This window comes from Silurus aristotelis (genome assembly GCF_946808225.1).
Source record: "Silurus aristotelis genome assembly, chromosome: 2".
Taxonomy (NCBI): Eukaryota; Metazoa; Chordata; class Actinopteri; order Siluriformes; family Siluridae; genus Silurus; species Silurus aristotelis.
The window spans coordinates 14,182,211-14,203,643 of NC_139575.1; the positions used below are offsets into that span (position 1 = coordinate 14,182,211).

The 21,433-nt window shown below is 37.5% G+C and overlaps 1 protein-coding gene across 1 annotated transcript in view; it reads left to right on the forward strand.

Moving 5' to 3' along the window:
* The window catches only part of hs2st1b (heparan sulfate 2-O-sulfotransferase 1b), a 106,256-nt gene extending 104,210 nt beyond the window's left edge, over window positions 1–2,046 (forward strand). Inside the window, exon 7 of the mRNA XM_083569911.1 lies at window positions 505–2,046. Within this exon, the coding sequence (XP_083426037.1) occupies window positions 505–731 (227 nt within the window). The 3' untranslated portion in view covers window positions 732–2,046. The remainder of the gene's footprint in view (window positions 1–504) is intronic.
* The last annotated feature ends 19,387 nt before the right edge of the window (window positions 2,047–21,433 follow it).

Genomic DNA, 21,433 nt, shown 5'->3' on the forward strand with positions numbered 1-21,433 from the left:
TTTATACAAATATTAATAATAATGATTAAATAAATAATCAACACACCATTGATCATTTTTAAAAGTTAATTCATGGTCTATCTGCATTATTGTATCAAACGCTGTGCCTACTGGAGTTCTTTGTGTTAGTTTTTTGTTTTACAGTTGGCAGGCTTGTGTGTTATTCACGCTCAGTTTTTAGTGACCTTTCTTGTTCACTCTATTGGGTTCTTGCTCACCTCTTTTACCAAGGTTCTTCTTCCTAGAATGCTTAGTTTGGACAGCCCTAGACATTGTTGTTACACACTATTTACATTTTTGTATTATGGAGGGATGGATTTTTTTGTAGCCTTCTCTATATCTATGCATTGATACAACCATTTTGATCTTTTTCCTTTTTGACCTGCACTTTTAAAGTTATATAGATGTGTGTGCATTTCCAAAATATCTCCGATCAATTGTATTAAAATGTCTATGCTTCAGTGCTTGTTAAACACACACAAACAGAAATCGTTTGTCTCACAGGTAAAAAGTCCCACCTGAGGAAGACGAGTGAGAAGAAGCCTCCGACTAAGGAGTCCATCTCCAAGCTGCAGCAGTCAGACGTTTGGAAGATGGAGAACGAGTTCTACGAGTTTGCACTCGAGCAGTTCCAGTTCGTCCGTGCTCACGGTGTCCGAGAGAAAGACGGAGAGCTCTTTGTACTAACACAGAACTTTTTTTACGAGAAGATCTATCCAAAAGTGAACTGAAACAAGAGAGAGAGAATCCATGACTTTTAACCTCTGTGTTTTCCATCAGCACCACAAAGGAGGACAAGGAGAGGCGAATGTCTGGAGTAGAAAAATGGCATTCTTGGAAATAGAAAAAGTTTGCTTTGTGGATTTATGACCTCAGTCATAGCACAGTGGAATTCCACTGTATATACTGTACACGATCCAGTAGATCCAAAACACCGTTTATATTGTAGAGATGGAGAATATGTAAACTATACAGCGAGCCGTGATGCCAGGGACATTTCGAGTACTTTGATGTCCAGCAGTTTTCTTTTTTAGATTGTATGGCAGCCTGGACAAATTTATCACATGGGGGGGGAGCTTTTGTTTAACATTTGGAATCCTTCAAAAAAGAAGATAAAGGATAAATCAGAGGGAAAACTCAACAGGGTGAAAAAAATCTTGAAACTTTTTGTACCAGCCAGGAGCACATCAAAAGCACCTTCCATTTTATTATTACAAGTTCTCACCTTTTTTTTTTTTTTTTCTCATCCTCTTTGGCTTGTGTGGCTTCTATGATAGAATGCCATATACTGTGTTTAGTGTGAGTATTAAGCCCCTTCAAAGGGTCAAGTTGAACCTCCATATTATGTACATAATGCATATTTTATACCCTCAGACCAAATGGCTAGAAGAGAAACCAAGTCATAGATGTTGACTTTCAATTTTGGAGTGCTGAGAAGAAAAAGATGAAGCAGTGATAGGATTATATTGCGTTTCACAATCCCAAATTTTGTTTGCTTTGCAGTTTGGGTTTAAAGCAGAGGATTTTCAGTGGACCATTGTGGAAAATCTTTTTTTTTTTTTTTTTTTTTTTTTTTTTTTATCATCGGAGGACAAGCAGTACAAACCACTGATATCTTGTGTGATGTTGAGAAACATTGGATTGTCAACAAAACAAACAAAACCTAAATGTTTAGTCAGTGGTGTTTTTTTACTTAGTATTTTTTGCTACTGTATCTGTTTTAAAAAAGATAATGATAAAAAAAAAAGCTGCTCAGAGAGACGTCTGAATACCAAGAGATGTGGCCACCAGAAACAGAAATCACTGGAAGTCATCTGAACTTCTTCATTTTCCTGACTGTGACCTGTATACTCAGATCCCTAACTAGCTCGACGTTTAATAGTGCCTTCATAACCAAATGGTCAGAATTCATTCTCTGAAAAACATCACTTACTTTTGTAGGCCATGTGTTTTTCAGATACCAGCTTTCGTTTCTGTTGTTCAAGTTTTCTTGGTGAAAATTGTCTTCAATGCATTTTAATAAACCCTGAACTGTCACAGAGTTAATGCCTGGGAGTCTTGGTGGGAGTTTTTCTTTTTTTTTTTTTTTTTTAAATGAAGGCAAATCTTTTATAAACCATTGCGAAAGGGTTGGCTCGTAAACACAGGCTAAATTGTTTTACAGCTAAGATTTAAACCAACCTCCTGATTATTTTTGGCCTTATTGAGTGGTGTGTAAAAGCACTTGGAGTGTGCGGTGTGGAAACCTTTAACTTGAGATGAATGGTAAAGTTTCGAGACTATAAAGTCACCCTGGACCTATAGATAGCAGCTTCTCAACTCGGAATAGAATAAAATAGAATATTTATTTTCCATTTGATACATAATACCTCTTCTCATACACAACAGAAAGTGCTGGGGCAGTCTCTTGTTTCGAAATGAAATACGAAAATACGAAATTAAATACGGATCATAAAAAATCATAAGAAATTTAATTATAACTGTACTAAAAATGAAAAATGATGAAAAAGAGTGTAAGTATTGGCTTTGTGGACATTTCTGTCCACTGAAGACACTCAAGTGAGGTCTCCTCTTAATACTCAGCTACAGCAAATCGCTCCTGCCATGCCTGCTTCTGCGTTACTTTTACAGTTGATCTAGAATCTCTACAAGATTTTCCACATCACCTAAATGCAGTTTTCTCCACAGGTTTTCTGTTCTGCCCACAGCAGACCATTCCCCGCCTACCTAAAGGTACTTATTTAACCCTTCTCTGAACAATTCGCCTCTAGCATGGCAAAACTTGATGCACTATCTGTCAAGAGACAAAAGGATGACTTGCATCAACACTCCTCTATTCACTAGCTGAACAACTAAGTCACTGTGTTCAAATGCAGATCCCTTGACGTGGGTACTATTTTAATCCGGGAATGGACCATCAGGGCCAACAAGGCCTCCTCTGCTGGCCTAAACTCTATCAGATTCACTGGCTTGCATTTTTATTTATTTTTGTCCATGAATATTTATTAAATCACTCAACAGTCCATTCTCTTTCTTTCATAGCATTTCTCATCTGTGCACTGCTGTGCTACTGTGTGCAAGTTTTTTGTAGAGTTTCTATCCAATCAAATTCCAGATGTCACATCACATAGTGCCGTAAGGCCAGCAGAAACAAACAGCGTGGGCTCTTGTTAGATTCAAATCTTTGCAGCTTGAAGCTGTTGCTTTAACCAGTCAGATGCAGTCTGTAGCAAACTGCACAAGCTCAAATATAAACGGGTGTGGATGCAATAGCTGTTTTTTTGTTCCGCAATTACTGACTGAGGAGAAGAAATTGATTTGGGTGAAGATATACATTTTCATTTACAGTACAGACTTTTTAAGAAAAATGGGTCATTGTGAGGAAAGGTCAGATCAACACAGTTTATGCACAGAAAAGGCAAAAAATGCACTGAAAAACTGGGGTCGTTTTACGAGTTTAATATATTGATGATGTATGCGGGCAGTGCAGCTGTGGCTGTAGTGAAAGGAGGCTTGCTGAATTTTGTTCATTGAGTTTCTTGCTTTAGTAACAGCATTCATTCTCGCTGCATGAGATACCCGTCAGTGATGCAGCGCTCTGTTATACTGCACTTCTCTATATTGTTGATGGTTTCTATAACCGTGATATCATAATGATGGCATTAAGAGGTGGATTGGTTCAGGTAGGACACGACAGTAGGCTTAGGTGTGAAATGCACAACCTGCCTCTGATTTTATTGCTTTACTAAACTCCCAAACAGGGCTTTCAACTAATTAGTCTCTGGCGCCCTGTACAGGTAGGAGACTATGAAGCCATTCATTAAAACATTTTATTACTGAGTAATATAAAAAATAAGTGAAATACAAGTTTCTAGTGTAATGTTACACAAAGTTATAAATGTGTGTTCAAACATCTGAAGAGGAAGCTGGCCAAGGCTGACCTGTCAGGGAAAGTTTGTCATTTTCCCCTCACTTTAGTTTCTAAATCTTATAAAATAAAGACCTGTAATAAAACATACCAGTCTTGTGTCCTCAAGTGGGTTGAAACACATTGCTAAGTTTCTAATTTTACAGTCTGGCCTGTCTGTGCTCTTTGCCTTTCAGGTTAACGCGCACCTCTCTGCTGCGGCCAGTGTAGAAATCACTGCTCTCCATAGTGGGAGACGCACCTGAAATAAATTCTGATGATGGATATCTGTGGCAGGGTGCAGCAGCAAGAGTTTGGCCTTGTGTTCTGAACTAAAGGAGTGGAACAAACTGCAGATTCACTGTACTTTTGGACTTTGATGAAAATCCCTGACATGTACAAACTGAGCTGTATGATGGATGTCTGTAGGCTGATTCTGTCTATAAATATTAGTTGGCATTTTAAAGCTTTCCTTATCCACAAGGCTATGTTTTGACTATCACTAAGCATCCTCTGTTACAATAATGACATTTGTTTTACTGGGAAATTTAAAGAGTAAAGTTTTAGGGCTGACCTGAATCACCAATGGCTGCAACACGTGATCGTGAGTCAGTTCTCTGAAAAGGTGGATGAATAGATGTGAAATGATGACTCCTGCTTTGACAATCCAAAACAATCCAAGGCATGGGAATTATACCGATCAGCCATTACAATAAAAACTGACAGGTGATGTAAATCCTATTGGTGGTTGTATCGGAATGGCACCTGGCAGAGTCTGGAATATATTAGGCAGCAAATTAAGATAAATTCTCAAAGTTGTTTGTTTTTTTTTAAGCAGAAAAAATGAAAAAAAGTACGATTTGTGGAGTGTACATGGTATGCAGTGGTTAGTACTTAACAAAAGTGTTTGAAGGAAGGACAAAGGTGACCTGAAGGCAGTGTCATGGGCATTGAAGTCTCAATGATGCACGTTAAAGGAAATGCTAGCTTGTCTGATTCGATCCCACAGCACAGCCCAAATTACTAAAAACATTAATGCAGGCTATGATAGAAAAGTTTAAGAACACACAGTGCAGCACAGCTTCCTGCTAATGGGGCTCTGATTTTATGTGCAATGGCCTGCAGAGAAACCTTAAATCCTTTCATTCATGAGGATTTTACTTGGACACGAGCAACTACCGAAACATTTTCACAGACCAAGTACGCCCCTCCATGGCAAGAGTATTCCTGAATGACAGTGGCCTCTTTCAGCAGGCTAATGAGCCCTGCCACACTGTAAAAATTGTTCAGGAGGTCTTTAAGGAACAAGGTGTTGACATTGCTTCAATATTCCTCACATCCCAATCTTATCAATCATCTGTGAGATGTGCTGGACAAACAAATCCCCTCCATAAAGACAATGGCCTCACAACTTGGTTAACACAACTTACAGTACAACTTACACTTAAAAGATCTGCTGTTAGTGTGGGAAGTGGTAGATCAATGGGTAAGGATTTGGACTTTGAGTTAAAATCCCAGCACCACCAAGCTGCCACTCCTAGGCCCTTAAGGCCATTAACTATCAGTTGCACAAATGAGACAATTGTAATTCACTCTGGATATGGGTGTCTGCCAAATGCAATAAATCCTTGAGTCAGAAAACACAACACACCTTTTGAGGTGGAGTCCATACCTTAACAGAGCCAGCCTGTTTTGGTGGTACAAGAGGGACCCACACGATATTAGGCAGGTGGTTTTAATGTTATGGCTGATCGGTGTACTGCACATCTGACATGTAATCAATTTGCTCAAACAGAAATCTAGGCTGTACACATTGTGATTTCCTATGCAGTACTTTAAATACGGTCACCAAGGTCTGCAATAAAGCAAGCTATGCACAACATAATGAAGTAAGTCCAAATATTGCTACTTTTGTTGTCATTATTTTAGAAATTTCCTTAAAGTTCTTAGTTAACAGGTCTATTTTTCTGAGCAGTTACTACTGGTTATTTTTTGCTGCAGCACATGTAGAACCTTTAAATGTTCTTTCAAATAGACAACAAAAACAGTTAAGCTCAGAGAATGCTGGGATTCTGCTGGAACGCGAACCAACGAGAGAACCCACTGGTCTCATGAAATAGAACTTAATTAACTGTTTTCCATTTTTGTAGCTGCAGGCATATTGGAGCACTGTTTCATTAGTCCATAGACGCAGACTGATAATTACTGCTTCTTGATTAAAAATGGCTCTGTGCTATATTGATTGTGACTGATGAGCTTGTGAGCAGAAAATTCCACTACATCAGTCTCAAAGTTCCCACTGTTTGAGCTCTGATGTTGGTTGAGTTTGAATTCCCACAGCTGTCACATGATAAACATCTAGTCTTAACATAGATATGATTTCATCCATTGAAGACAAGGAGATTTATTTATGTTTATTTAAAATATTTTAAACATGCCGTGCCTTAGAGAATAACAGAAATTGATTTGCATTTATGGTCTCCATTAAACCTCACATCACCCTTGAAATAAAACATTACACTATATAATTTTAGGGACGATGGTGTGATTTATTTATTTTTTTCCAATGCAATGTGCATCCTGCTAATCTTCCTTTCATGTTACAGTAGCTACATTAGCAAAAGAAGCTAACTCTGGAGTGTAAACACAATTTTCCTAATTGACCACATTTGGGTCAAGAGAAAAAATGTGTCTGTCTATATTTTCTTATTCCTTTTAGCATATTTTAAAACAGAAAAATGCAAGATTGTTTCTAGAATGTGATGTTAAGTCTTTAATTTATGTTTCCTGTCACTGCAGGCCCAGATTAAAATATTTTATACCAATTTATACATTACATAATCATGACACTATTTATTCATAATATATATTTGAGATTACAAAACATACTGCAGCTCTTCAGAGTGTAACTATGTAACCTTTATTTTGAGATTCATATGAAGTTGCATTTGGACAATTATTTTGAAGGTCTTTTTCTATGTCAGCATTTCGTGCTCTTGGCTCTGTGTTCAGCAGAGGGCGTGCTGTGCTCATGCTCTCTGTACCCGCTCAGCTGGATCTGTTCAACGAGACCCTTTAATGCACCTGTACCAAGCCAAATGGAACAAACGAACTGAGGCATTACCATTAAGAATACAGATTGCTCTATTAGTGCAGCACTGGCTTTCAGCTCTGGTGGTGACTATAAATAAGGCTCTTTACTCTGTTCTGGGCAATTTGTGGCTCTCTCTCAGTGCTCTCGCATAATGACGCAGCACTGCTTAATTTACCATGTGCAAATGGTGGGCCGCAGACGTGACTTTGTTCCAGAGGACAAGCTGAGTGCTTCAGAGTGGCTTTTTTCCCCTCAATGACCTCCGTAAGAAAAGGTCTGACTTGTACTGGCAATTTACACATCGGGCCCATAAAGGCCCTGGAGCGAGCTAAGCGCACTAATGGCCATCGGTAAACTAGGAAACATCTGTAAAAAGATTGGCCATGTATCTGTCAGCTTGCCTTCCTCAGAATTTATGGCTTTGATGTGGTTCTAGAGTTGTTCCTACAGATCTGCAACCACATCTAAGCCTTAAATGGGATATAAGCCCATTTTCTTAACTGCACCCTTTACCCAATGGTGGTGCTGCATTCTAGCAGAAATAGCTTTTAAATCTGAGTGAAAATAACCTCATTTAACTAATGAAGTCTGGCCTGGTGCAACAACCACAACCTTTTTGGAGCCTGGACAGAAGTGGCTCTTTTGCGTGGGTGGTGGAGGACCAACTGGAAAAATCTGCTATTCTATATGGCAATGAGAGCAGACTAAGTGCAGAGACCCCCCATCTGCAGGACAGAAGGATGAAGATCATGGCCAAAAGCAGTCATTACAGCCGCTAGGAAAACATTGGTGTCCGGTGGAAACATGGTGCTATAATGACTGGGATTGAAACAAAGTTTAAATGTTAGGACAAGCCAACAAAAATTCACTGGGATTTTTTGGGGGGGATTTTAGGCAACCCGGTCTATGTGTGCAAGAAAGCAGAGAACAGGTCTGCTGAATGAAAAGAAGCAGGGAGTGCTGAAAGTAGTTATGCTCTACTTTTGTATGCAGGCCAAATGACTAAATGGCATAGGAACTGCAATAATGACCGCTCTGCTAGGCATTAAAGTAAACTAAAGAACTAATAATGTGAGTGACTATTCTCTTTTATTCCATAATTTGGGTTATATTGATTCTAAATGAATTGTTAATGAATGACACTAACTTTTATCTACAGTATTCATTCTCACAGCTAAAACTATTATTTACTGAACACACTGCTATTGCTTTGGTTAAAAAATTCTAAAATTAATTATTCAGTAGAAACGTGTACATATGTAAATAGTTGTACAGTACTATTCTACTCTAGTAGTGTACCTTATCACAAAGTAATTATATTATAATTTATATTAAGTGATGCTTTCTTTCAAAATAAATGATATGCAACTCTAAGGCTGGTTTTTAGAGAGGTCTAAAGGTGCTACGTGCAAGCTCTAATGAAATAAAAAAAATAAAAATATATAATTACAAATTTATTATATGCTAAATAATCTAAAGGTTTAAAATGAATGTCTATCAGATTGTTAAAATACATTTTTAGAACTTATGGCAAATGTGTATTTATATTAATAGTGAAATATAGTATACATTTTAATATAATAAATCTTACTAACTCCTGTTCTTAACAAAAACGGTTGAATAGAGGAAAATAGGCTGAGTGGGCTGAATCTTGCTTTTTCCCCCTTCATATTGCATTTTCTTCTCCTGTTTCCCTCCGCTTGCTAATGTCAATAAGGCTATTTTTAGCAGTTAAAAAAGTAACAGGGGGGATTAAACTGTTATATTTTATTATTTTCATTAAATTGTTACTGACAATCTGCAATCAAATTGTATGTGGAATTAATTTGACCTTAACAAAAGACTCTCTCTCTCTCTCTCTCTCTCTCTCTCTCTCTCTCTCTCTCTCTCTCTCTCTCTCTCTCTCTCTCTCTCTCTCTCTCTCTCTCTCTCTGCTTTCTTACCTTCTGTACTATTTAGCAACAGAGCACACACACACACACACGCACACACGGAGAGAAAGAGCAAGAGATTCAATCAGCAATTCAATTGTCACTATTGTAGAGGCTCACTGATGAGCTTTGCCAAGCAGATAATGGTGTTGGCTTACATTATTTACCCGCTCCCCTCCTACGCTCTACTGACTCTCCTCTCATTTGGCGTTGTGCCCTTTTAGAGGTTACAAGTTGAAGGCCTACATTATCAGCCTGCTCCATGTGTCATACTTAGCTGGAGATGCATTTTACTCAAAGGTTTTATGGTTTTCCAAAATAGTTTCCATTCTCTTGCACAACTATATCTGTCTTACAGTTCACTATGGACCCTTTTAGTGCACAACCTCATTTACTGCTGTCTTACACATAAATACTTCTCCTGATTCACTCCTTTTGGTCTTTAGTCATCTGTAACTCTCGAGCTACTGTATAATGAGTGTGCATATTAATGAGACTTCATATATGTGATTAACTGTCATTTCGATCCTCCCTGGCTCCTCACTCCTGAGGGAAAACGCTCTGATGATTATGGGAGTTACTTATCAGCAATTACTAAATTTAATCCTCCTCTGTTTCCCTCTGCTGTTTAGATGCAGCAATAAAACAAACTGTGTGTGAGAGGAAAACCCAAAGTGAATGAGCATGTTGTTTTGTGTTTGTAATTTTGCCAGCAATCCCATCATCTTTGCTGAATTTTGTTCTGGCTGGGGGGGGTTCAGAGCTAAGTTTCAGGCCAGAATATGAATAAACTATAAATGAAGCAACTACAGCATGATTCGGTGCATACGGGACATGAGTATTACAGCTCTGGTAGCATTAAAACAAAGCAAATAAACACGTCTTTCACACCACAACAATTTTCATTTTACTCATATTTATGTTTAGCATTAGATCAAGTTAGTTCTGGTTATCAATTATTGTCTGCTTTGTGAATCAAGTCGTTTCCCTCCCATTTTCTCTTCTTTCACAAGTACGACTTCTCATTAGTCACAAATAAGTTTTCTACAACATTGTAGCATAAACACTTTTAGGGATTAATGATGATCAAGTCTTGAGCCATAATATGATGTTTAATGAAACATTACATCTTTTTTAAATAATCAATACATGCATACTAGTCCAATTAATCTGGCACAAAAATAAAAATAATTTTGAGTTTGTTCTGATTTCTCCTCATCACAAGACACTGGATAAAAAATATCAATGGTGCAGCATCTGGCTTAACCTCTATTGACGTTTTAGTCTGTGCTAAATATAACTATGAGCATTGATCACCCAAATCTTATTGATACAATTCCATGGATTATGATGTTATTCAAATTCATTCATCAATTGCTCTTCATGTTTTTAAAGGTTATTAAGGGCTCTAGTGCCGATGGATGCAGTAACTGCTACGAGCCACTAGGCAGCACTGCTTTCAAATTTACCTTAAATGTTTTGTCCCGTTTTCTAGGCCTGGTCCATCCAGCCATTTCTGCGCTGTTTACTTTATTCTTTTTTCTCATTTTACTCTTTCACTGCCACTGAATGCCCAAACGTTCATATCCCATTGACATATCTCTCACAGCGCAATATTCATCTTCTATTTAAGTAGCTGACCTTGTGTTAGTATTTTCTTATATTATTTTACCCTTCTTTATTTGTAAATGCTCTAGGGAAGTAAGAATAGATCTATTTAACATAAGTAGTAATAAAAAAGCCATGTGTCTGGGTGTTGACCTACACATCAATGTCTGTACAAGTGCCAAACCGTGTTTTTCTTGGGTCATACATTTCTGCTTTCCTGTAAAATGGCAACAAAGAGCGTATTGAGGAGGACCTTTTCGGTGAGGCTTTGGTGCCTGCTTTACTCTACACACGTTTGTTCAGAGAAACCGGAGCAGTGCTAAAGAAAACAGGTGCAACTAATTACAATAGTCCACAATCCTGTCTCCATATCCCACTTTCCCAATTCCATTTTTCCCTTTCAGAGGATTGGTTTTGCATCGAGCCACTTTCCTTTGAGGCTCAGACAGAAGATCCGGCAACTTTCTTGTTTTCTCTTTCTCGCTTCAACCTCAAATTTAAAAACAGACCTGTGGAGTTGCATTAAAAGTTTCTGGATGTAATTTGATGTATGAATCTGTCGTGTTAACCCTGTTCCAACAGCCAAATAAAATACATGTAGTATATGTGTGTCAGACCGGCGTGCGCCATGGATCAAGGTCTGTGGCAGCTAAAAAGGCCAAACATGCGAAGGAATTCTTGCAAATTGTGTTGTTGCTATGTTGATTTAGTGCTCTCTGAAGAGTCTGCATTTTTTGCTCTATCTTTTACAAATTTATCTTTTCCAAGAGACTTTTCAACTCTTGGATTGCTTCGGAGACGAGGGGAAAAACAGGTTAATGTGCAGCTTTGTGACTTCTGTGGATTCCAGTATGGAGCAGATGCAACAAATAAGACACACACACACACACACACATATATACACAGGTGAATGGCCTGCTTTTGTCAAATGTGTAATATGATTTGTAACGAATTACATCTCTGCAGGCTTTTGTGCTGCTTTCTGGTTCCCCTGCAGCTGCCGAAAATAAATGCTGCCGGGTTTTTGAACCTGCCCTTCCCATCACACCCATAAAACATGAAGGTGTGACCGACAATGGCCTTGGGTGTCGGGTTCAGTCCAATCCCCACCACAGAACTTTATAATTTCAATCATGCCGTGGCACGTAAGCCAATATCAGGGGTGTTTGCCTAAGGCTCAACGTACTTGTGTGTGTGTGTGTGTGTGGTTGAGGGGGTGACTATAAACTGCATGTAGCATTTACTGGAATCCAAAAAAGCACCCGGATCAGAAATGCTTAGACCTAGGAATGGACGCTTCCACGACAGGTGTCTCTAATCATAGATCAGTTTCTTTCCAGAAGAGGTTTGCGTGCTTAAAAAGACTTCACAGTCTTTTACAGGAAAAAAAAAACATTGTGAAATCCAATCTCTCAGTTGGGGAGCTCTTTTTATACCCAAGCAGAGAAGTTAAGGGAGTGTGAGGACGCTTAAAATCAGTGCACTGACTGGGACTTGTCCAGCGGCATCCTGCTATCAGTGAGACTTTTTGTGCCTCTGAGAGGCAGCGCATATAAATTTGGGAAATTATTTATGTCTTCGCGTTCCTTCCCAAACGCTCTCCTCCTGACATCAGGAATTTGATGCTGGGGTGAACAGCCAAGTATATATTGATAAATCATTTGAAAATCCAAGCTTCTCACAAACAATAATGCATTGTGTCTGGAATTGCTCGGCTCGTGAACATCAGTCCTAGCTCGAAATCAGTTACAGATTTTTGAGAACAAGCTATGAGCTGACCCTACTGTTCAGCAGGCCAGGGATTTCCATTTTGGTAAAATGCCACATTTGTGACGATGGAGCGACTCTAAATATGCAGGAGTGGTGCCGCAAAACCCAAAAACATTTCACATGGAAAATCTATTTATAAGTTATTGATGCACGTTTTGGCTCTCGGGCATCTGCAGATCACTCAGCAATTTACGAGTCTCCAAGCGGTGTTTTCCCTCACAGATTCCTCCAGAACATTCAGGAAATAAGAAAGTCTGTTTTTATGTACATGTTTACCTAGTTTTTTCCTTTTTGTTTTCATAGTGTGCAGTTTCCATTCGAGCTGCATATAAAAAAAGAAAATTACATGTGTCAGATCTAAAATATGTGCGGTGGCCTGGGAAAACCCTTCACATGGTCAGATTTTGACACTTCTACTATTTTATGTTTTTTTGTTTGTTTTTTGCATTTACTGTATCTCATCTCAGACATACTGACATCATTAAAAAAACAATTAAATAGGCTTAGGTCGGTTTCTCTATTGCACATATAGCAACTATCCTACAACTTGACATACTCCAAGCATGACACTCACTGTGCAAGAAAATCACAATCGGCTAGCAATCTGACACTAGAGCCATGCTAGAACTGACTACATTTGGCTAAAATTTAATAACTTTGAGGTGTCAATGTAAGATATATGCAGAAAAGGTCTAAAATCCACTCAACATTTTGTCTGCATGCTTTACAGTGAGCTTCACACAGTACAGTCTTCAGGATTTAAATCTCAGTAATACAAGCTGCTTCTTTTTCAGAAAGTAAAAAAAGAGGCTGGTGAGAAATGACTCATAGCTGTTAATAGCTGTTACTTGAAAAAATTGACTTGTGGACAATCAAAAAGATTAAACGTAAACAATTGTACTAATAGCAAATGTACAGTTTGATAATAAATTAAACTTCTGAGTTGTTTGGAAATTGCTGTGATGTAAGAGGAAGGAAAGAGTTCAGAATTTGATCCTATTACAAAAATAATCAACTTCAGGGTGGTAACACGCTGTGGGGTTTTGTTCCTTACATAGCATTTATTTATTTATTTACTAACCAAAGATCAGAACCTTGTGATAACATTTAATAAAATAATCACATATTACACTTTTAAATGAGCAACGCTTGCAGGCCTTCCTCATCACAAAAACAAATGTTCAGAAAACAGATCCATCGCCAACAGGGCAGGGTGACCTGCATTCTCCCCGACCACTGGGCCTCAGCCAATGTGTATGTTTCCTGTTTCCGCCTGCGCCTGCCTAAGCTGTGTGTTACTGAGAGGAATCGGGCTCCCAAGAGAGTGAACAGGCCCAGTGTGCAAATCCAACCCCAACAAACTCCTCTCTCCCACCCACACTTAAGCCTTCACCTGCTCCTCATTTCAGCCCTGAATGATGAAGAATCAACACATACAGACGCATTTATCCCACAAAATGAATGCACAAAAAGACAACTGGCAAAAGTTCTCATACACTTCATATTTATATATTATAACTCTAAAAAGATTAGTTTGTTTGGACATTAATATTTTCTGAACAGATTTTCTATGCATTAGTTAAAATATTTTGATTATTCTCAAACACACACACTTACTATAAGTTATTTACAATATAGCCATTTGATAAGAATTTGGATTCAAGTGGTTGTGAGTCTATACTTTGTTCTATTTCTGGTTTTGGGATGGATAGAAGATTGAAGGTGAGTCTTCTTGAGTGCCATGCTTGATGCTTTCTACTCTTTTATTGTGTACAGAGTGACAGCTGGTATAATCCTAATGCATCCAAGTGCCCTCCAACACCCCCCCCCCCCACACCCACACACACACAAACACATAGTGCCCCTATGTCCATTAAGCTGCCAGCATTTGGGCAGTCACATGTCTGAGAGAGAGAGAGAGAGCATGCTGCCTGTGAGAGAAAAAATAATTTACAGGTTAAATTTTCTGTAATGTCGAGAAATTGTGTCACTCTCTGTCTCCAAGTTGCTATACACTTGTTCTTTTGGCTTCAAGATGCATGTTATTCTATTAAAACAAACTCTTTTTTCTCTGTATGTATTTACATTTAAGATTTTATGTATTTCATTCTTATGAATAATATTAAATATTTATATTAGTATGAAAAGCCAATAATATTTTGTATTAGTGTGTAATGAGTAAGCAAGAGGAAATAAGTCAGTCTTAAACCATGTCTCAGCATGCAGTGACCTGATGCAAGTTTGTACTAACAGTACAAATGGACAACATACATAAAGTAGATTTAAATATACAAAACTAATTCAGTTCAATGCAATACATTTTTTACACACAATTCACAATTTAAATACTTTTCTATGTTTGCAGACGCATGGATGAATGCCAGGATCTTTTGCTACTCAGTGTTTGTTGGATGCACAACACAGTGATCAGTTTGTATTGCTAGGTATTATATACACATAAATAACCTTGAAGACTTCCTGCTCATAGCTACAGTATACTTTGCTGACACTATAGCGAGAGGAATGTGTGCCAATGCATCCCTTAAAAATGTATTTTGGAATTCATTGTTTCAAGATGAAATAACAGCGTCCTTGTCCTGTTGGCAGCCATCTTTGATTTTCCTCATTCCACAATCTTACTGTTTTCAGCAATGTGAAGAAAAAAAAAACCTGACAGGGACATAAATTCTTTCTGGGCAGGATCTCTCTGTCTCTCTCCCTCAAACACACATGCGTGCACACACACACACACACACACACACACACACACACACACACACACACACACACACACACACACACAGTTTTTTCATTCTCTTTCTCTGTCTGTTGCACACAATTTCCTTTTCTCAGTCTATTTCTCTCACAAACATCTATAAATATCTATATCTATATCTATAATATTTATAAATCAAATATTTGTTCTCTCTCTAAACATTTACTAATTGTTTTCTACTTCTAAAAAGGTTCCAATGTCATCTTTTTTTTTTATTTTATAAATTGTGGGGTATCATTATTATATATATAGTTTAATTCTGTCTGGTTATGCATGTCTGTTCATTATGTGTTGAATGTATTGGATAAAGTTCTTATCAGGACAGAAAGAAGTGTGCATCTGTCAGGAAGGAGGCTTTGAAGTACCACTAGTACCACTAGTACCACTAATAATAATAATATTAATAATAATAATAATAATAATAATAATAATAATAATAATAATAATAATAATGATAATAATAATAGTCTATGGTAGACTGCTAATGATCTCCAGAAAAAAATAAGCTTTTTTTAGCTATATTTATTTTAATAAATGTTTATGTATTTATTTTTTACTATTTATGTATTGCTGATACACATATACAAATACCCAAACTATCTGTCTTTCTCTTCCTCTTCTTTCTTTCCTTCTCTCTCATTCGCTCTCATGCTCTCTCTCATTTTCTCTCTCATTTTCTCTCTCATTTTCTCTCTTTCTCTTTCCCTCTCCCTCTCTCTCTCTCTCTCTCTCTCTCTCTCTCTCTCTCTCTCTCTCTCTCTCTCTCTCTCTCTCTCTTTCTCTCTCTCTCTCTCTCTCTCTCTCTCTCTTTCTCTTACACACACACACACACATGGACGCACACACACACACTCTCTCTGCTTTTCCCAAATGTAGACAGCAAAAGCATTTATCACAGCCACAGTTCCAGACCAACAAGGAAACTTGCTTTCCAGCTACTGGACAGGCCCCAGTGCCCTCTGCTCCATCCTTAATGAAAGCTTTATCTTGTTTAACAAGCAGAAAAAAAAAACTCCTCCTCAGATCAATCAGCCTCCCTTTCCTCTCTGAAAGCTCCCAAAGCTCACAATGCTCAAAGAAAACATTCTGTAGTACTGTTGGGAAAAGTAGTCCTCATTTTCAATCAGCCCCCGTATCCCCTTCCTAAAAAGGTCCTGCTGAATCCTGGCCTTGTCCTACTGACTCTGTGGTCAACAGCCGGGGTTAGAGGCCATTTTCCCATGCTATCCGAAAAAGTCATCATGAAAGAGACACACCATATCGAGAGAAGAAAGGACATCAGAGTTGGCCCTGTTGTCAGCAAGCACCAGCCTGATCCCAATTTGCCTTTCTCCGACTGATCCGTCAGCGAGCCCTGATCAAAAAGGGATCCTGAATCTCCCAGCATTCCTTCAATCCAGGAGATGAGTGTCCCTCGCTGTCCCTCTGCCACCACTTCCTGTCAGCCTGACTTGAAACAAAGACCCACTCATTCCTGCTTCAGCCTAGGAACCAGTGCTAAAATGCAACACAGATGAGCTTATCTTCTCACTCAAGTTTCATTTTGACATATTTAATAAGGAATAAATGAGCTTTATTATTCTGAGGAGGTCTGAAGGAGAACATTGCCATACTGCACTTATTGTCCCTTTGAAAAAATGTCACTGGGCCAAAACAAACAACCAAAACAAATCCTTCAAAAAGATGGTTATTAAGATTGCGTCCATAATGAGAATCAGGTTTGAATATTGTTTGGCAAAATGTTCATGTAAGCAAAATCTAGCACAAAACTCTTCATATCCCAAACACATCTACATGTGAGGGCAGTGAAAAATGAGAGAAAGAAAGAGAGAGAAAGAGTTGCGATTAGAATACTGTGTTATGTAGAAGAATGTATGTACTGTATGAGTGTTGGTGTAGTCTAAACCAAGACATTTCTCTGGGCTCTACGTAAAAACATGTGGTTCAGAGCTAACCATGAAAACAATCGTCTGCATTCATGAGCGTTTCTCCATTTGTTTCCTCTGGCAGGCTGTTTACCCATGCACTACGTAAAGAAGGATTTTCAAAGGGAAAACAAGCAATTATCATGTTAAACAGACTTTAATAAGGGATAAAATATTGTATATTTTAAGAAGGCAGATGTGTCTCTGTCCTACAATTAGAGACAGGTTTTGGGGTTTGAATCACCCTGAAATATCTCACGCCAGGGCAAAATGGTTAGTCGTGGGAGGTTAATATAACACACATGCAAAGCAGCTGATTATTTGTGTCAAGTAACATGTTTTGGACAGTAATTGCACTCTAATGATGAAGACATTCCAGATTCAACCATAAACAAACATCTCTCTTAGTTTGTTTAAACACATTTTATTGGCTACCAGCTGCTGTGGTGAGAAACTGAGTTAACCAATCATAATCCTGCATATTTCTGTTTGAAAAGCTACTATTCAGAAAATTTTTTTTTTATTTTAATGTGCAACTTCATTTTCTATGACTGATCAATAAAAATGTCTTAAAATGATTAAATGGCATTGTAGTTCTTCACCCAAACCCCTAATAGCAACTCTGTTTAATTCAATTACATTTGTTAAAAGCATTTTTAACACTAGACACAGTGCAGCTTCACAGAAATCCAAATTTTTGTAATATGTGCTTTCAAAACATAACTTAAACTAAAGTATCAAGCAGTAGATGAGAGAATGGAGATAATTTCGTTACTTAATCGAAGTTAAGTGTTTGGTGATGTGCAGAAAGTGTCGTAGAGTTCAGACCTAAAGTCTGGCACAGAGCACTATGGGTAATAAGGTTTTCAGAGGGCAAATGCAGGCAGAAGAAAAGCAACATACTGTACAGTATATCCAGACTGATCTTATCAGCAACACACTAAAAGGTCTGCATTATTCAGTCTACACCGATCAGCCATAACATTAAAACCACCTGTCTAATATTTTGTAAGTCCCCCCTGTGCCTCATAATCAGTTCTGACCCTTCAAGGCCTGGACTCCACAAGACTTCTGAAAGGGGTTTTGTGATATCTGGTGCCAAGACGTTAGTAGCAGCAGATCCTATAGGTTTTGCAAGTTGTAAGATGGAGCCTTCATTGATTGGACATTGATTGGGTGTTTTTGTCCAAAACTTCTCAAAAGATGCTTAATCAAACTAAGGCCTGGAAAAAGTAAACACTTTATGTGTATATTATGGGTATGTGGTGAATGTCAGAGGAACATCTATGAATGATATTATAATGAATGCAAAGTCCCAAGGTTGCCCAGCAGATCATCACATTGCTTCTGTAAGCTTATTTCTTTCCAAAGTGCATGTTGATGTAATCTCTTCCCTATGTAAGGCTGATTGTAGGTGCTTTTGGTGATGGACAGGAGTCAGTATGGGCCTTTCTAGCATAGCCAGCACAAACATTTTCAGTAATTTGTGCTACAGTGTTCTGTTCTGTGGGGTTGGACCAGACAGTAAGCCTTCATTCTCCATGTGAATCAATTAGTTTAATTTGCCCACAATCACAATTTGACTTTTGCCAAAGTCCCTCTGATCTTCCAACACTTCAATTTCAAGAACTGACTACTGCATAACATATCTAAACTCTTGACAGGTACCACTGTAACACTCTATTCAAGGTTCCTGTTAGTGGTTTTAAATTAATTTATGTTGTTCATGCCAGCTTTCAGTGGTTTTTATGGATTATCTGTAGCCATATGTTTTGTATATGTTCCATTTTATTTATTTGGCCATTGGTTCCTGTACTGGTTGATCTGTTCTCTATTTGTTAATAGTTTCCTGTCGTACTTGTTATTGATAGAAATCCTAATTTAGCAATTACAGTTCATTCTATTAATACACCTTTATATTACCTTTTGTTATTTATTCATCAACAATCTTTTTTATTAGTCTGTTAATTTTCTTCTTCTAGCTGTATCATCTGTTTTGCTGTAACATGCCCTGTTCCCTCTACAGGGTCTGTCTCTGTTCCTGACCTCTGAACTCTCACAGCATTGTTTTTTATGTGTTTAAAGCCCTAGTCTTGCATCTGACTTGGTTTCAAATAAAAAAAAAATCCCTGTAAAAAACATAAGTACATCCATAGACTACATTCATGGTTCTGTCATGCTTTTTATTTACTTTAGGCCATACCTAGAACCCTGGCCCTAGTCCCCCCTTAGGTAGTGCAGGGGCGGTCCGGAGGATCAGTCATAGTCATGCCCTTTTAATTGTACACAATGGGAGCTGCTCAACAAGGTCAGGCAAGAGGAAGTAAGGGGTTGACCTCTATGTCTTAACATACTATGTACTCCGGTGTGACCTTTTCCAGCTTTCTGGAAATGTAATTATTGTTTGCTACTGTGATACCATCTAGGATTGAATGGGTTGTGTGTAGAAAGGGATGCATGAATGTTGTATTGACTTGATGGAGGGTTAAATGTCTGCTGACTATTTGTGTGCCAAATATACTTTCTCTGTAAACTGTACATTTAATAAATGAAAATCTAATTTTATACAGTGCCTTTTTGTTAAAGTTTCAGAAGCTTTGATAGTTACTGTATCAGTGACTATTCTGCATCAGTGACTATACTGATACAGTATCGAAGAGGAAGAAGACTGTTTCAAACACAAGTTTCAAACACCGGTCAGATGTTTCACATGGATTTAATAGTTTCTTATCCATCAACACATTGGATGTGCTTATTTCACAGTTCACTGTGATACTCACAATCAATTCTGCTCATTTAAAATCCTTGAACATAAATGCTGATGGCTTTGTGGAGCTCTTGCTTAATCAAGATTATGCTATATCAGTGTTTACATTATGCGCTGTACATGGACTTCAATAAAACACTAATGAATATGCATAGTGAAAGCAGCACATATATGGAAAGACTAATATATGCAGTCTAAAAGGCAAAATATAGGGTCTGTTGAATAATCCAGATTACAAAGGACAGGCTTTCACTGCACTAATGCAACAGATAAGATCTCCATTTCCTGCAATCAGAGGCTCTTACTCTGCATAAGCCATTATAAAAATGGTACTTACAGTCCTATTTTCGCTCTCTTATCCTATTAGATATACAAGTCTTATTTATTTCCATTACCTCATTGTACACCGGAAAAAGCCCTCGTCGAAATTGAACCAAACCATTTTGAAAAGGAAAGACGAGGAGTGATTTTTAGTTTGAAATCACAGACCATAATTGACATGTAACAATCACAATTTGTCATTGTGACATGAGATTATGTGAAGCACCTCAATTAGGTGTTCCCAGGATTTTCAGTTTCTTTCTGTTTTGTTCATTGTGTTTCTTTTAGAATAGAAACACTGAAGAGCAAAGCGTAGCTGATATCTCCTGTACTTTTCCTGTATCTGGCACAATGGTTCACTGGCACCAAACTGTTTGTCAAATAAATGCATACTGTATGTGCATATCTGTATTTATGGCTGCAACTGAGTTTAAATATTTTTGTTGTTTCATGAAAAATGTGGAGTCATTTTAATATTAATCCACATACAGCCCTTAGTACTGCAATATATAAAAATCCATAGATCTAAATTTAAGAGCGATTCCATGTTTGGTTTGCCATTTGTGTCTTGTTGATATTACCTTTGCATACATATGTAAATGTGGATATTAAACAACAACCTATTTGCATATATACGTTGCATACCTTGAATCATTAACAAAGCCTAAATAAAATATACAATTTGTAAAATATAAGTACATTTTACCTTGTAATATAATCATGGAAATACTTTAAAATGTATTATTCTCATTAAACATCCTTTTCTAATAGTCATTGTTTATAAGCTATAGAAAATTACATTTTAATTGGGTCAATACATTCTACCCTGAACACCACTGCTCACTATGGATATTCCCCACTATGAATATTAATATTATATTATTTTAGTTTGAATATTCTAAAAGTGAGTTTAGCAAGAAGTTAACCATAAAGTAACCATTTATTTCTGCATATTTTCCACAATATTGTAACTGACTGCGTGACTGAAGTCACTTTGAATAGTTTCCAAAATTATTGACTGAAACTGAATTATTAATAAAATATTAGTAAATATGATTAAACCATTTAAAAGGCCATAATATTCTGATGGCATTAGCACAAATGGTTGATAACCACATTTTGCGTATTTGTAAAGATATTCAATGCAGTCATTGAATAAAATGGTTCAAAGTAACAGACACATTTGAAGTCTATCTTTACAAATACGCATTTTCAAAGAAATATTGAAGTATTAAGACTAACAAGGAATAGATTGCACTACAGATATAGTATAACCCTTTAATCTCATTCAATCCAGTCCTTTAATTTATTTCATTTTTTTTATTTTTAATGAC